The 16,474-nt window shown below is 47.3% G+C and overlaps 1 protein-coding gene across 1 annotated transcript in view; it reads left to right on the forward strand.

Annotated features, from left to right (window-relative positions):
* The window catches only part of RBFOX1 (RNA binding fox-1 homolog 1), a 330,067-nt gene that overhangs the window by 265,104 nt on the left and 48,489 nt on the right, over positions 1-16,474 (forward strand). The window contains exon 10 of the mRNA XM_029949680.1: positions 9,996-10,128. Coding sequence (XP_029805540.1) covers positions 9,996-10,128 — 133 coding nt within the window. The remainder of the gene's footprint in view (positions 1-9,995; positions 10,129-16,474) is intronic.

Here is a 16,474-nt window from a genome sequence, read left to right on the forward strand (position 1 = left end):
TTTTTTTCTCCATAATATTTTATTGTCAAATTGTTTTCCATACAACACCCAGTGCTCTTCCCCTTAAGTGCCCTCCACCATCACCACCACCTCTTTTCCCCCCTCCCCCTTCCCCTTCAACCCTCAGTTCATTCTCAGCATTCAATAGTCTCTCAAGTTTTGCATCCCTCTCTCTCCCCAACTCTCTCTCCCTCCTCCGTAGGTAAGTGGATGGACCTTGAGGGTGTCATGCTGAGTGAAGTAAGCCAGGCAGAGAAGGACAGAAACCATATGTTTGCACTCACAGGTCTAGCAGGAAAACAAGAGAGACCTGATGGAGAACCAGGGGGAACGGAGGAGGGTAATGTTTATATTAATCTAGTGACTGGACAACCTATTTCTGAATGGTTCTCCTTTAGTCTCTTATAGATGGATTCGAGCTCAGGTATCATCAGACAGATGATCCATAGGTCCAAATGGCACCTGTCTTCAAGGTTTGTGTGGGGAGTGGCTCAAAGGATGGGATTCCGCCTTCACATGTGGAAGCTGACTCTTGAAATCAGATGGCCCCAGCACCGACCAGCTATACCCATAGCGATGGCTGGGAGTGAAGTGAATCATGCATTTGCATCTGTACCCGTTCTGTGAGCCACTGCCGACCCCCTCTGAGAGTTTCATGTTCAGGAGCTGCAGCAGCCCCAGAGAACCATGGGAAATCCATCCCAGCATCTGAAGCTAATTTATCTCACTTGCCGTGTTCCCTACCTGGAGAGGCAATTCTCCAAGCTTGCTGTTCCAACTACCTGTTAGCCAGATCATGAATGATTTAACAATTGAAACTTTGCTGTGTATATGCACTCGATAAAAGTAATTATTTATATAAATTATTTGCCTTTTTTTCCTCTGGCTGCCTGATAAAAGCTAAATTGACACCGATACGGGCTAGGTCAAACGAACAGATTATGGCAAATCGCTTCATCCAAATTAAAATAGATCTCCGCGTCTCACGGCTTTGCGTCCCGTGTTCCTTCAAATGACAGAAAGCACCTCTGCAGATGCCTTCTGTGGTCCTGCCAAGTTAAAGTCTCCCAAGATTGAGATTCATTCTCGTTTTGCTGAATGAAATGTTACAGAAATCCTGCCCAGGGGTGGGGAGGGATTGCCAATACCTGTGAGTAGACAGATCACAAATAGGTCTTTTGCACAGTAAAAGCCTATCTCTGTGCGTTCAGCAGCCATGGCATTCACCACACATGTCTGTTGGATTAATCAGACCATTTGTAACCCAGGAGAAAAGAGACAACAGTTAACTTCAGGAGGTATGTGGGAATAATGTGGCAATTAGCTAAAAACCAAGGCCTCTGTCCGCCTTCAGAGGCCTAAGGATGAAAGAATATTCATGTGAGCACTGGATGTGGGGTTTGTTGTTGCTGCTGCCGCTTTTTGAATTTATTTTTAAGTTGGGGAGCATTTCTGCGCTGGGAACATGAGACTCAACTGCTCAGACTAAATCTTCTCTGTGTGTTCATTGCATTTAGTTTTCTTTATTTTTTATTCCCAGGCAACTCCTATAGTTCTTTTCTAAGGAAGAAACTAACCGATCTAACTGACATCTAACCAAGTTAAGAGTGATGATAATATTATCACATTGATTATATTTAGAAAAAAGTGCAATACTCACAAATATTATACAGGTTTTTTATTCAGAGCTCTAAATCGTGGAGGAAATTGCTCGTCAAAGTTGCTCAGAGGAGCCCATTGTTCTGACAGTAGTTAGGTTTGCGAGTACAATACCGCGGTAGCGTTCCCCGGGTCCCCATCGCCGGCAGAGTCCATTTCCCCAGTAGTTTTGGATTGTGTGCAGCTCCCCTGGCTCCCATCCAGATGTGGAGAAAAACCCCAGTGGAGAAGGAAAACAGCTTGCCTTGGACTCTTATCGGGAACATAAATCAGCAGTGATCCCTGTGGCCTGTATCCAATTAGCAGAAAAGGAGCAAGTCCCTTCCAGGTGCCTTGAAACCTCAGAACATAAATATAGAACAGAAGAAATGGCACCTGCCCTCCCCCTACTTCCACCCCTGCCCCCAGCAAGGAGCACACTGAGGTCTTGGGGAGGCTTGTCAGCAGATTCCCCTGCACAGGAACTCAGTCCGGGACGAACTGGGGCTGGTTCCCCTGGTGGTGGGGTGGATGCAGGAGACGACGAGGCAGCTTGTACAGGCTATGGAGGGAAGCAAGCGCTGCGAGCCCCAGGGGGCACCGAGAGGGCGGAAGTGACGACGTGGGCGGCCCCTGATCCCGGCTGCCTGCCTAGTGGCTCTGCTGTACGTTAGATAAGGCCTTGGGCCCTGGTGTCAGGCTGTGTGGGTGCACAGCCCTGGTCCCTGAGCTGCTCTCCAGCATCCTTCTCCCCAGGAAGGTGAAGGTGGCAATGGTACCCGGCTCGGATGCTTTCGTGAGTATTCCGGGCGGTATCGTGTCGGTAAATAGGAGCTGGTAGATCCTAGGCCGGATCTCCTCTGTCTGATAACGGAGTCTGGGACGTTGTGCTCTTGCCAACTGCAGTCACGGCTCTGCTTGGACTCTTGCAGGCATTGTCTGGACTTCTCCTCAAGTGAGGTTGAGCCCCTTGTCACTCACTGAGCCAGGCTTTCTCTTCGAGTGCGCACCACTCACAAGCAACATTCTTAACAGGTTCAAGGACTGTCCCCCATTTTCACTCCGTAGCTGAACAATTATGGCATTATAAGGCCACCTGACAAGATATTCAGTAAACATTTCAGTAATTACCCGAGGCCAGCTAATCCTGTAGGTGCCAGAGTCACAGTACTGACCAAAACGAGTCCCTAGGACATCCCAGTGGAGAGATGTGATCCGGTGAGGTGGTAAGAGGCAGATGAGTGAAGGGGAGAGAAGAGGGTGGTGGCAGTTGCAGTGGCTGGGGAGAAGCTCTTAGGGGAGGAAGTGACATTGGAGCCAGCATTGAGTGAGGGGATCAAGTCAACTTTGGGAAAGGACAAAGGAAAGAGAACCTGCAGAAGCCACCGAGAAGCGGTAACCAGAGGAAGCCGGAGGGAAAGTCGGCCTTGCCTCCTCTGACCGTAAAAATTTAGGTCAGTGCATCTAGCGTGGGCAGCCCAGCCAGTCCACTGGCACTGCCTTTCTCCCTTCAACGAATGTGCTTTTTCTCTCCAAGTTCATGTTCTGGCCAATTCCTTCGACACATCCTAATCAGACCCAGAACAGCCTAGAAACTTCTGGCTAATTTGGACTTGACTAAAACTTTTTGTACCATGATGCTGTGTAAAGAGATTCAATTATGGTGCGCAATGTTTTGTGAGTAACTACCACCCATAAAAAGTTAATTAATCAGGGCTGTGTCAATTTCCTCGTGCCGTGTCAATTTGCTGCCAGGTAATTAATCACTAATCACCCACCAAGCAGCAGGCTGGGGGGACAGTCCGCCAGCCATTTATTGTCTTTTTCCCAAATAAATGGCACGCACAGCCAGGAAGAAACACATCTTGCCTTTCATAATATTTTTATCGACACTTTTGCAAGTTGTAATAGACTGCGGCAACAAGCAGCTGTAGTTCAATGGAATATGGATATTAAAGAAACAAATGAGCAGAGATTTATAGGACATTGCGTTCCTGTTATGTCAGTTTTGAGATTAAACCCAGCAAATGAACAGTGAAAAATTACTCTTCCATGTGGGGAATGGTGATTAGCCTTGTACATTAATTAGAAATTTTTGTTTTCCTGTTCAATGCATCTCAAATGAGGATGTCCTATAAGGAACTGTTTGTCCAAAATGTGGATTTATTCACTTCTAAACAGCGGTATTTAATGTCAACATGCATTTTGAAATGAAGCAAGAGTCGATCCCAAATGCCTGTTTCAGGGATAGATAGAGAAAACTATGAGCATCAGATTCCAGCAAATTAAGTGACTATTCTGGTCATTTTGTAAATGACTGAATGGATGGAACACCCCCTTTTTCTCCCCAAACCCTGAAATTGGTGAATTTTGACAAAACTGAGAGCCTTTCCATTTTTGTTTTGACCTAGAACTAAATGTGCTCTATCATATTAAATTCCCCGTTAAAGTCATTTAAAGATAGTGACCTAGTTGCGTATAAATTCTGTCATAAACCAATTTGATGTACTTTAGTCTGAGATTCATTTTGAGAAAATAAGCAAACACTTCTGTCATTAGGAAAAAAATAATCCTTTTTTTTTTTTTTTGACTGTTCACCGTGATGTTTATCACACAGTGCCGTGCCTCCAGAACCGAGCCCTAGCCGGCTGTTTGTTTCACCTTGGCATAGTGCCTCCTATGCCTCTTCTTAATTTATGGTCTACCACAGGGAAAAGGAGTTCCCCCAACGGGAATCCTGCAGACCGTGAACTGCTGTTGAAAGCACGTCTGCACCCCCAAAATTGTGTGAGCATTTCTAGCATAAATTACTCCCAGAACAATTCAACCCCAAATTAGCATGGACATCACTCAGTCTTAAACTGTTCAGAGGGTGGGGAAAGGTGGCGTGTTGGCGCAAAGGGAGAAGAGAGAGGGACAAAGAGAAAGCTCTTCTCCGTTCGGATGGCACACCTTTTCCAGGGCATCTGGCAACCTCATGCAAATTCAAGCCAGCGCGCAAATGCAAAGAATAATTGCCCATTACGGCGGCGGTATATTTTTATGGCTTTGATGCAGAATCTGACCCCCTGTTGGCTTTCGCATCTGCTACTCTTCCATCTCTCCCAAAGCTCTAAAACTTTAATATGCACTTTATAACCCTCAAGTATTTTCCACTGGTTTTGTGTTTCTGCTTTGGGGATTTCTGGGCTGGTGATATGATCTCATTTGTGTTTATTTCGAAGGTAAGCACCATATTCGTAAAAGAGACGGAGTGGGAGAGCGCACGTTTGTCACTGTAAATAGACTAAGTGCAGAGCTCAGAGAAGGTGGGAGCTGGGAGCTTTGTCTTTGATGGGAGAAAGGCAGTAAGCAGTTGACACTTTGGTAAATGGCCCATTTGGCTGTTGATACACCCACACATCTTCTGTTTAAAAATGTTGATTTGCCTTGATACTTGGGCACATCACAGCATGCCTCTTGTTACATCCCTGAAGTTTCCATTTCATTGAGTTCCATGGTACACAACTCCTCGTGCCCAGGAGCTGAGAGCGGGATTCTACGAACCTCCCCCAAATATGCTCTGGGTACAAATCGAGCTGAAGGTTGGGGGTGGGAGGCAAGGGATGTTGATGTGTCAACAAGATGTGCAATTGGTATTTGCTCCAAAAGCCCTTGCCCTGTTTTCTTTGAGAGAAACTCATTTTTAGCTTATGAGCTAAATCCAATTTTCGTTGCAGTGATACCAGATTTTTCACTTTGATTCTGCTGGATAAGGTTTAGGAGGGAACCTTTCCAGTATAATGAACCTATGTTTTTTCCCCCTCTTCCCTTGTCTCCCTCATGCCAACAACTAAGGATTTATACTGGATCCACAAAGCAACCTGAATACTTTCCATTGTTCCCCATTGATGGGCTCTTTACATGTTTATTAACTGAAAGGAAGTTCAACTAGAAAAAAAATCAAACTCCAGCACTAGGGGTTTAGAAATGCCTATAATTTGGTGTCTTTTCTTTCTAACATTGTTCTTTAATTAACAAAGAGGCTTTTACAAACACGGGACAGGGTAGCAGGTTTATGGCTTTGATTAACATTGATTTACTCCATTCCAGAAATGGAGAGGACATTGTGAGTTTCCATTTGGCATTTTGTATTAGATTTATTAAACATTTATTGCCCACTTACTGGTTCCAAACTCCCGAACTCAGGCATTGATAGACACTGTGATAACTCTGACTCAACAAATGATAGGTGTGTCATGTCCCAAAGTCAGCACATAACTGAGATGTCTTCTTTCTATGTGGTTCAAGGATAAAGCCATTTCAGTGTTGCTTAATCTGTATCTGAATCATATGTCTAGGTAATTGCTTCAAATATGCATTTAACCATGTCCCAGCACCTACAAGCCAGTGTACCTGGTAGGCAAGTAAACAAACAAATCAGTTGTTGGATTTGTCTTGGAATTGACCTTTTGTCTTAGAGGAAAGTGAAGAGAGCCATCAGGGGTCCTAAGCCAGCTGCAAGAGGGTGGGGAGAGTCTCTTCTATTGGAGATGAGGAAGGAGAAATTCAGAAGGCTCAGCTACAAATCAGAGGAGTTAGGGAGTATAAGGCGTGTTATTTTCCATTGTACCTTGTTGCATACATTTATTGCACTTGGAGACTGAGGTTGGCTAGATTGCCAGGAGACTGTCTGGGGCTACATAAAGGAAGGAACCTGATCCCACAGGCCTTTTAATAGGTATCACCTGTCTGGGTGTGGGGGGGTGGGTCGCACTGGAGTCCTCCTTCTCTCTAGAACGAGAAGCTGATCTCCCAATCCTGACACAGCACAGCACTGAACGTGACTTTCAAGGAATGAAGGCTTTGCAATATTTCCAAGTACAATTCTTTGATCTAGGTCCTCTCCCTTTTAATCAGAAGCACTCATGTCCCAAGTGTGGTTGCCGGTCCTGGTCCAGTGCAGCCCCCGTGAAGTGTGGAGGTGGAACGTACTCGTATCGGGATCCCGGCTGAGGTGCCCTCGTGTCCTTTGCCCACTGTGTATGTGCACATCCTGGGCAGGACACGTGGGCAGAGGCCAGTGTCGTGGGAGGTGGAAGGTGAAGAGGGAGTGCATCTGGTGTCCCAGGATGGGGGACACTAACTTTGGTTCAGCTCCAAAGGGTATCCAGGCACCTGCTCTGTGCTCTGGGCACTCTTCTGAATCAATAAGCAGAACAGACGGAGATCTCTGCCCTTGTGGAACTTACATTCTAGCAATAGTGGGAGTCCTGGTCTTTCATTTCCATGATCCAGGCTACTTGATGGCTGGTGCACTAGAGAGCTTTGTGGCAGACTTCTTCCAAAGGAGATTAAAACATAAATAAAAGTAGGGATGCAGGAAGGAAGAGAAAGAAGGAAGAGAAAGAGAGGAGGAGAACGGAGGACCAGAATAAGGAAGGAAGGAAAGTAATAAAGTTAAGAGGAAGGAAATCATTAATTCTGATGACTAGTGGCTTCATGCGGAGCCCCTTTGGCAACCTGAGGCTGGTAACAAAAAAAGGAGAGCAGAGCAAACCCTCCGTCTGGGAGACCGTACTTCCTCTGTGCAGCCTCTGGTCCACACCTGAACTGGGGAACCCCCTTATTTTGCCTGAGGGCTCTTGGCCTCCCCAAAAGGCAATTTTTAAACCTGGTGTTGATGTGTTCCTGTAACAAAGGAAGAACCCCTGTAATGTGCCCTGCCTGGAGGAGCCCCAGAAGTCTTGGGTTAAGACGTGTAGCTGCCTTACCCGGCATCGGCAGAAACATCTTTCCCCTGCAGCAGAGAGGGTCCAAATGGACTCCTGGCTCTGTATTCTCAGCCGCTCGTGCTGCCGAGCTTCTGTTTCATGTTGTATCTCAACATCTAAATCCTCCAAGAATTATTGTAAAACCTGCTTGTCGCTGAGAGGGATCTGGTCTCGCTCACTGTGCACCGTAGCCGGCGATAATGAATGGGTCAGCATAATGACCGCGTTTCCTCGCACAGGCAGCCAGCTGCTGTGCCAGATTGTGAATTTTTCATTTTCTTTATTTCAAAATGCAGGGCGTTCCTATGAAAACTTAATGTTTGAGCAGTGGCAAGACCGACTTGGAGTCAAAGCCACGCTCACCCATTTTCTCCCCGGTCCCGAAGCAAGCGTCTCAGATCTCATTACTTTCTGGGCTTTTATGTGTTAGGAATTACTGGCTTTCCCCATTAAGACCAACACCTCTCTGTAATTTCAGGGACATTAGTTGTAACGCGAGCCAGGAGATGTGGGAGCATTGGGGCGGCAAGCTGAGGGTTAAGGTCGGCTGCACGATGTGTCTTTAACAACAACCAAAAAAAGGTTAAAAGTAACCTGTATGGTCTTTTCAGACACAAATGGAAAGATAAAATCATTCTGACTTGGTCCTACAATCCCAGCATTTTGCCCTCCATCTGAGAGAAAGATATGGTGGAATCCATGAGAACACGCAGAGAATTCCAGATGATAGCCAGTCAGTCTTCAGGCCGGGTTCAAGGGTTCTTTCCTAGTCTGTGCAATTCTGCGAGCTGGTACGGAACTGGGGATGGCTACTGCGGGAGACGCCCCGCCCTTTGTCTCCCGATCCCCTGCTCTCCCCCACCCCACGCAGCCAGGACATAGACTGTCCAAGGACCCTGCAGCCAGTGAAGAGGGCTTCTGCTGGCTTGCGTACAGACGGAGGCAGCTTCAATGCAGCATGAAACAGGACACGCTGCGAGCAGATCGGTGTTCCCCCAAAACAGCTCCTGGGGAGAGGTGTGAGTGCACTGATGATCTCCTTTTGAGAGTGTCCCTTGAGGTAGGACATCCTGAGCCTTTGTGTTCACATCACGCCCAATGAAACTGTCCCACCCAGCCTTGCCAGTCCACACAAACACCCATGAACAACTCCCAGGAGAGAGAAGGCAGGGGAGGGGGGCGCACAGAGGAGGAAATCCTTTCTGCCCTGCTCCTTTGTACCCGTTTCTCCCTCTGGAAAGCTCCTGTTCTGTTAGAGAACGGCAGATGGGGGAAGAACCGGGAACAGGATGGGGGGAGGTTGACTGGACATTGTGTCCATCATCCGGCCTGCCCACAACTACAACTTGATTCACTTGTTCATGTAGTGAAGCCACCCCTACATTCATTCAGGGGTCCAGTATCGAGAACCCACTGTGAATAAGGTCAGGGGGCTTCTGCTGGCTCTGGGAGGCGCAGGCCGGAGAGGCCTTGAGAAGCTTGCCGGTTAACGGGAGAGAGAAAAGCTAACACAGCCAGCGTAGCGAGAGCTCTGTGAGATGCAGACAAGTAGGAACGGCAGAAGTGGTTTCCCGAAGTCTGTGGGGACCCCAGTGTGTCAGAATTTGCAGACGCCTCAGGAGGAGGGACATCCCAGGCAAGAGAATGAATGGTCCGGGGTCTCTGGCTTTAGGCTTAATTTCCCTCCTGACTCCTCGCCAAGCCATCCTGCTCAGAGAATTTTCCCCCAAGGAGGAAAACTTCAGCCTACACCCTCTTCTTACGCGTTGAATTCCCAGACTTCAGTGTAGTTGTGGGTGTGCGTGGCTTCAAAGCTGTTGAATGGTTTGGGGGCTGATGGGACATCGGGAACCATTTGTTTCTCGGAGCATAGGGGCTTGCACAGTTGTGATGCGTGCACGTGTCTTTGCAAGCAAAGAAATTTAACAGGCTATATATGGACATCAAGGAAGATGTGGGAAATAAATAAAAACAAGATGGGGAAAGCAGTGAATAGACAGCACACAGTTCACCAGAGCTGTCTAGGAACACACTGAAATATGTGTGCGTATGTACACATAATTACATACGTATGTACTGGAGCATATGGATATGCATGCATGCATGTTCACGTAGACGTGTGCTTACACAACACACTATAAATACGGGCATGCATACCACGCACATGCACACACACGTGTGAATACACCATAGCCAGGTATATTGTGGGCTCACGTAACAAGAAGTGTTAGCACAATATAAGCATGTGTACAGATAGATGGTAGACGTTGACATTACACTGCACATACATCTTGCAATCTACCTTTTTAAAATTCGAACTTTGTACAGTGTGCTTGCCTCCTGTTATTAAAAAGTCTTTGTAAATGTTTGTCATTTACCGTATTTATTGTCTTGGGCACATGGACCACCACCTTAAGTCCCATCTGGACTTGGACCTTGGCCTCCTCCCCCGCTGCCCGCCTTTCACGACCCTGATCCTGGACAGGGGCGGGTGTCCAAGCTCCGCCTGCAGGGAGGAGGGTCCTGGGTCGGGGGTGGGTTGCCCTCAACCACAGGCGTGCTTCTGAAAGCCTTGGCTCTGCTCTCTCTTTTCTGCCCCTGCAGTGCCCGGCTTCCCGTATCCAGCTGCCACCGCCGCGGCCGCCTACCGAGGGGCGCACCTGCGCGGCCGCGGCCGCACCGTGTACAACACCTTCCGGGCCGCGGCGCCCCCGCCCCCGATCCCGGCATATGGCGGGTAAGTGGGTCAGCCTCCCCTGGAGGCGCGCCTCCCACGCCGGCCCCCTCCTGTGTGCGAGCGCATGCTGGCCTTGACCGCCCCGCCGCGACCGCCCCAGCATGCGTGCGGCGCGCCTGCAGTGGAGCACCTTGCAAAGAGTACTGAAAAATGAATGTAATTTGTCCTGTCATGGTTGGTGCCTTTAAGCATTCTACATGTCACATGTTGTTATGTAAATTCTCTTTGAGACTGAATGCTGGAGAACAGAGAAATGGTTATGGCCAAAGACATATTTCTGATGATTGCAAACATCTGGTTATTAAGGAGGTTGGATCACATTTGACCCTTGAATCCGGCCGTGGAGGGACGCGAAGTTTCCAAATATAAAATTGGCGGGGGTGGGGGGGGGACGATCTTGCCGCCCTCCCCAAAGATGCCTTGCACTTAAGGTTTATGAACCCTTACTGGAGAAGAGAAAATTAGCTGTGGAGTCAAATGCAAAAGTTTAAAGAAATTGGAAGTAAGACTCCTTTCAATTGGATTTTCCAAAACGGGCATTTACCTTCCTTCCCCCTCTGCGAGGAAATGCAAGTTAATGCGTTCCCCGTGGGCAGTTCGGTTTTTTGTGCGCTTGGGCTTGGCATTGCTGGGTGAAACTCAAAGAATGGTAGTGAATGCTAAGAAATAGTGGTACTCGTGCGGTGAGCTCCAGCCCTGAAATGTTATGCTTTCTTCCTGTTAAGGGATCCTCCTGGAACATTCCAGCACCCCTAGAGTCAGGGAGAAAGGGATGTCTCTGGCGGTCCTCAGGGGATGTTTGGAATGACCAGAGGCACTTTGGGTGGTCTCAGAAGAAGCAGGAATGTAATAATAAGTAGAGGCCAGGGATGCTGTTTAAAATCCATGGTGCACAGGACCCCCCCCCGCTCCGCTGCCCCCCAATGCAAACAATCATGAGGCCCTCAGTGTCAATTCAGAAAAGCTCAGCTTACCCGAGACAGTTTGGCACAAGGTATTCCTGGCCAAGGCCTGACTTTCTGATTTGGAGAAAGAATACAGTTGTATTCCAGACTGTACCAAAAGGGTTAATGCATTTTTTTTATAACTCTGTGGCTTATAAATTTTTTAGAAAACCTGAATGAGCCTAGATCATCTCTCTATTATACTGATGACAAAGGGAACCACTCTTTTGTCATTATTTATTCATAGCTCACCCATTGCAGAAGAGAGCATTTGAAGTGTCGCAAACACAAACGCAGTGAGACAAAGTTAAGAATATAAATAAATGAAACTCAGTGAAATCATCAGGAAGGGTAGAGAAATCAGTCCGTGTCCATTGTTTCTCGTGTTGTGATTAGGCTTGGGTCACTTCTGAGTTTTCTCGTGGATAAAACAACAGCACAAATTTCTTACTCACTGGAAAGATGGCAGGTAATAATAAACCAAAGATGAATTCACCATAAATCCCCCTCACCCTCCAGAAGCGTGCATCTGTACATCCTACGCCTTAGATGCCTGACCGTGCGATATAAGGAATCACTGATAGTGTAATCATTATCTCCAGCCCCGCAGTGTTGCGCCCGTTTTATAGATCCGGAAATGCAGAGATAAACACATGATATTCCCAAGGCCACACAATAAGTTGTTATGAAGGGGGAAAAACCCACCAAGTTACCCTGTAGGCTCATGTAATTACATGAGCAAGATTCATAAACCATAAATACAAAATTGCATGTTTATACCACATTAGTTTATCTGAAAATTATTATCTTATCTTAGTAGACGGTAATTGTAGCTTTTTGGTATATGTACCCTCAGTATCTCACTACTATACTGAAGAGAAAAAAAAATAAAGTAAAATTATATGGCTTATCCTCACATGAACAATTTATAAAAATCTCAAAATAACACACCTGCTGTAAAATTGGAATTCTCTAACTTCCAATGAACGTGCTCTTTGCCGGGAATAACCGTGCATAACTAATTAATGCCACGTTCACCAGGGAGATGCGCGGGCATCTCCAAATGGTGAAGCAATGTGTTTGTGACTGCTTCAGACGTGACTTAATTTTAATATTCCAGCAATACTCCTAATCATTTTGTTTGTAATGGTACGTTGTACCTCTTTGCTGGTAATATTCTGATGGAATCCTGAAACCACACTAAACAGTGAGATGAAATTCTCAGTACAGGAGGAAGAGGTGACGGGGCGGCGGGGGAGAGGAGGAGGGAGGGAGAGGAAGGGCTGGGGTGTACGTGCCCCTGTCTGCCCATTCTAGGAGAGCCAGGTGCTGGTTGAAATTAGGAAATTCAGCCAGGGTGTTTCGCTGTGTTACAAAGTGCCTGGAGCGCGCTGGCATCAAATGAACCAGTGTGAACCCAGCATGGTAAATGGAGGTTTCCCTTTTCCTCTGCTCTTTGGCTTAGGCTGCAGGAGGTGTGGGGAAAGACGAGGCGAGGAGTAGTGAGCGCCGCGAGCTTGAGTGGAAGCAAATCGCAAAGAGGCTGTAGGAGGTCCCTGCTTCCAGGAAGTGACACTATCCGGATCCAGGGGATCCAGCAGATGGTGTGGAATTCCTGTAGCTGTTTGTCTCTGAGGTCCTTTGCGGGAAGATTTCTGGATCTCCATAATGGCTATACTCTGGTGCAGTTGAGCCAAACTCTCTTATCTGTCTTGCACCTTTAGAGGAGTTTCTTCCCATTAGGGGCAGGAGCACCATATAAGCTAACAATTTCAGTAAATGTGATAAGTGATAAGGTGGGGTATTGTGTCAACACCAGGGAAGGCGCCTTAGCTCAGCTTGGGTTTTTAGAGAAGCCTTTCAAGAAAGGAAGAAATGTGGCATGCACTTGTCCAAGCATTTCCTAAGCTGCTACGGTGATCTCTCAGTCTGTGACTCTCTCTCATACCCAGTGATCTCCATCTTTTCTAAGATGTCAGCTAGCAAGTTGCATTTATTATTATTTTCCATTTGTCACTTTTGGAAGATTTATCTAACTGCCAATCTAAACCTCTGTTCTTCATGAAGTCTGCAATATGAATATACTTTGTTAGTTACATTCCTACGAAGAATGTGCCTTTTATCCTGTGCTCATGTGTGGTTTCCTTATTGTTTTCCCAAGATACTAAAAAAAAAAGTCCCACAGACACCCATGGCTATTTTCATGGAGTCCTGGGTGACCCTTGGAGGTGCCCAGCAGCACCGCAGTCCCACAGGAGGGGCCCCCAGGATGCCTTCTCCTGCATCCACTTCCTTTCACCTCTTGGGCTTTCTCCTCCACCTCCTCATATTTTCTGAAGTCCCTCCCAGCAAGTAAAGAGCACACGTTGTGGAGAGGCCTTATTCTCTTCTTCCTCACATAGCTAAAAAGCAATTTTTGGGGACATTAAAATGTGATCATTTCCCCTCGGGGAGAGGGTTCTGTATGAACCCAGGAAGGATCACAGGAATGAGTAGAAAACCTAGACTGAGCCAACCAACTCACTCTTGACTATCAACAAGAGTGAGTGAGGATGGGTGATGAGTTAGAAACCTGGTGTCGGCCCCTTCCTGACAGGCACCTGCAGTCACAGACTTGCATTCCCCACATGTCACAGAGTTGACCTTGGACAGTGGCACTTCAGTAGCTTATGGACTCTGTATATCATAAATAAAATAGTAATTAGTGAATGGCCTCTGAGAGCGCTCAATAGACCAGGTCTTCCGTATTTCTCCTTGCACTTGATCCTGGAGTCCGTTTTGATAGAGAAGCCTCAGTGTCCAATTGTGTCATTGCCATCCTAGGGATCCCGCAACCTGATGATCCGTGGGTGGAGGTGATGGGTAAGCCCACTGGAGACACACCCACCAGATTCAGTACAACATCTCATACTAGAAGACAGCAGCTAAGCCCCAGGGCCCTCCCAGAGGAACCCCCTGAGACTGGCCTCACCAAATTCTTGTTCTTAATTAATTAGCCAACTCACTATTGAGCAGCTACTTACCAAGTGCCTACTGTATACCAAGCACATCGAATGGTATGGGGACACGGGCACTGAAATAGAGGATCAGGGTATATTTTGAAACTAATTACTTTTCTAAGTCAAACATCCAGATCTGCTATAAGGCTTTGGTCTTGGTTCTCTGGGTATCTTTGAACAAGATGTTCTGCACTTTTCGCAGGAAATTAGGACACGTCTGTGTACAGCTTCTCAGAGTTACCTTGGGAAGTGGTTTGAGTGGACTCCGTGCTACTTTGTATGTAGGAAAGATAGGTAATCTCCCAGGGGAGAGAAGACTTCTTACAGCTGGCCCCTGCAAGAACGAAACCTGCGCACAGACCCTTGGGAACAGTCTCCGGTCGGCTACTACGCCGCACCCTCTGACACCAGCCCCAGGGCTGTGCATATGTGCCTCCCGGACTGGAGATCAACCCTGCTTTCCGGTTTTAATTTCTAAATGCCTAATCCTCAGACTGTGTTGTCTGTTGTTGAAGACTTTTGTCATTTAATAGAAATACTAGGAACTAAAGCCATCATCACATATTATCAGAATAGGTTCCAGAATTCTCTCTAGCTTTTTGTTTGTGTGTTTGGTTCTGGTATAAATTCTTGTTCAAATTTCCAGCCAGTTTTCAAGTGCAACTCTACCATTTTAAAAAAAAAGTGTCTAAACTGAATGCATATATAGACAAACTATAAATCATTGGTTCTTAAATTTTTCAGGGGAAGGGGAGTAGAATGTCACAGATGCCTTTAATCATCTAATTAAAAATAGGTTTTTCCCTCGGAAAACAGCGGTGTGCCCACACGTATGTTCACATGCACGTACACGGCTCTACACAAATGCCAGGGAGTCAGTGGGCCCGTCTGGTATCTACTCAAACCCAGCTAGATTTAAGCGCATGGAAATTTTAATTTACTTTCCCGTTAGAAGGGGCACTAAGGTAGAGCAGTTGTAAATAACCTCTCCTTCAGAAATGCGTTTGTGCTGGGGATTGATTATATTACACAAACAGATCTATGGTTTGGGTATCCTATACTTTCTTTCCTTTCCTTTTCTTTTTTTTTTTAGTAAACTAATTTGCTGTAGTGCAGTCATTCCCTGCTTGCATTCAACCAAATATTTAACCACTGTTATTACCTTTCTAGGAAAGTGAGATGTGCATTTGCAATGTTCTTCCAGAAGCATATTGCAGGCCCAGAGTGACTGACAAGGAGCACAGTTACCTTTGCCGGGTTAGACTCACTGCCTTTGCACTGAAATTGGACCACACCTGTCCGCTGCATGACATGACGGCAGCCTCTTCTCTTGCAAGGGGGCCGTGGCTACTTTATCTATAGATGCATACTAGATCAACTGCGCTCTCCTTTCCCTCCAGGGACAGGAGATATTTTATGTGCACCTGTTCCATGGAGCTTGAAAAAACCTTTGGACACATTCCTGGAAACCAGCATGAGGATTTGTAAGAGCTTTCCTTTAGCCAGCTCCTGCTTAGAATAGGACGGAGGGGGCTGACCCTCAGTGCCATCACACATGTGAAGACAGAGAGCACGTGGCGGGCAGTGCTGCGTGGAGCCATGGGCCTGCCCGCCCTTGGGCCGGCAGCATCAGCACCAATCACTGGGCGCTTGTTGGAAATTGGAATTCCTAGACCCCCGTCCAAATCTGTTGAGTCAGAACCTCTGGGCTGGGCGTGGGGCCCAGCCTGTGTTTCAACAAGCCCTCAGGTGACCCTGCACGTGTGCTAAACTTCAACCACTGCCCCCCCCCCCCCCCCCCCCCCCCCAGCAGCTGGACGTGGACTGCACAGCCAGAGCTCCCTGGACTGGGATCCCGGCTCTGTCAGCACCTCGCCCTCTCCGGCTTAGCTTCCTTTATATCGCAAGGGTGACAAGTATTCTCCAGCTAACTGGGGCAGTACGGGAGGTAAATGGGATACTGAGCCCAGAATGCTTAGACCAGGGACTGAGCTGTGGCAATCCTTGTATAAATGTGAGGACTAGGCATGTTGATGCTTGCACTGTCACTAGTCGCTTAGGAGGGAAAACAGCATTTTGGTGAAACCAGGAGCCCACAAATTGGTGTCCTTATGAGGACAGCCATGTCAGTTCCTTGTATTTAGATCATGAAAATAGATCACTCACCCTCTCCACCATTCCCTCCAAAGCGTGCAGGGGTAGCACTCCGTGAAAGGGAGCGCCCCCTGGGCTATGTGGTTTAGAACAGCAGTGGAAATTCCTGACTCCCTTTCTCAGAGAAGCCCCGCCCAATCTGCCAGCCTCTGAACCCTGCACTTCGCATAGTCTCTTCCCTTTGCTTGGCCTGCCCTTCCTACCTCTCCACCTGCCTGAGGCTTTGAGATCTCCGAGGCGTTTGCTCAG

The sequence above is a fragment of the Suricata suricatta genome, chromosome 8 (genome assembly GCF_006229205.1).
Source record: "Suricata suricatta isolate VVHF042 chromosome 8, meerkat_22Aug2017_6uvM2_HiC, whole genome shotgun sequence".
In the NCBI taxonomy this organism is placed as follows: Eukaryota; Metazoa; Chordata; class Mammalia; order Carnivora; family Herpestidae; genus Suricata; species Suricata suricatta.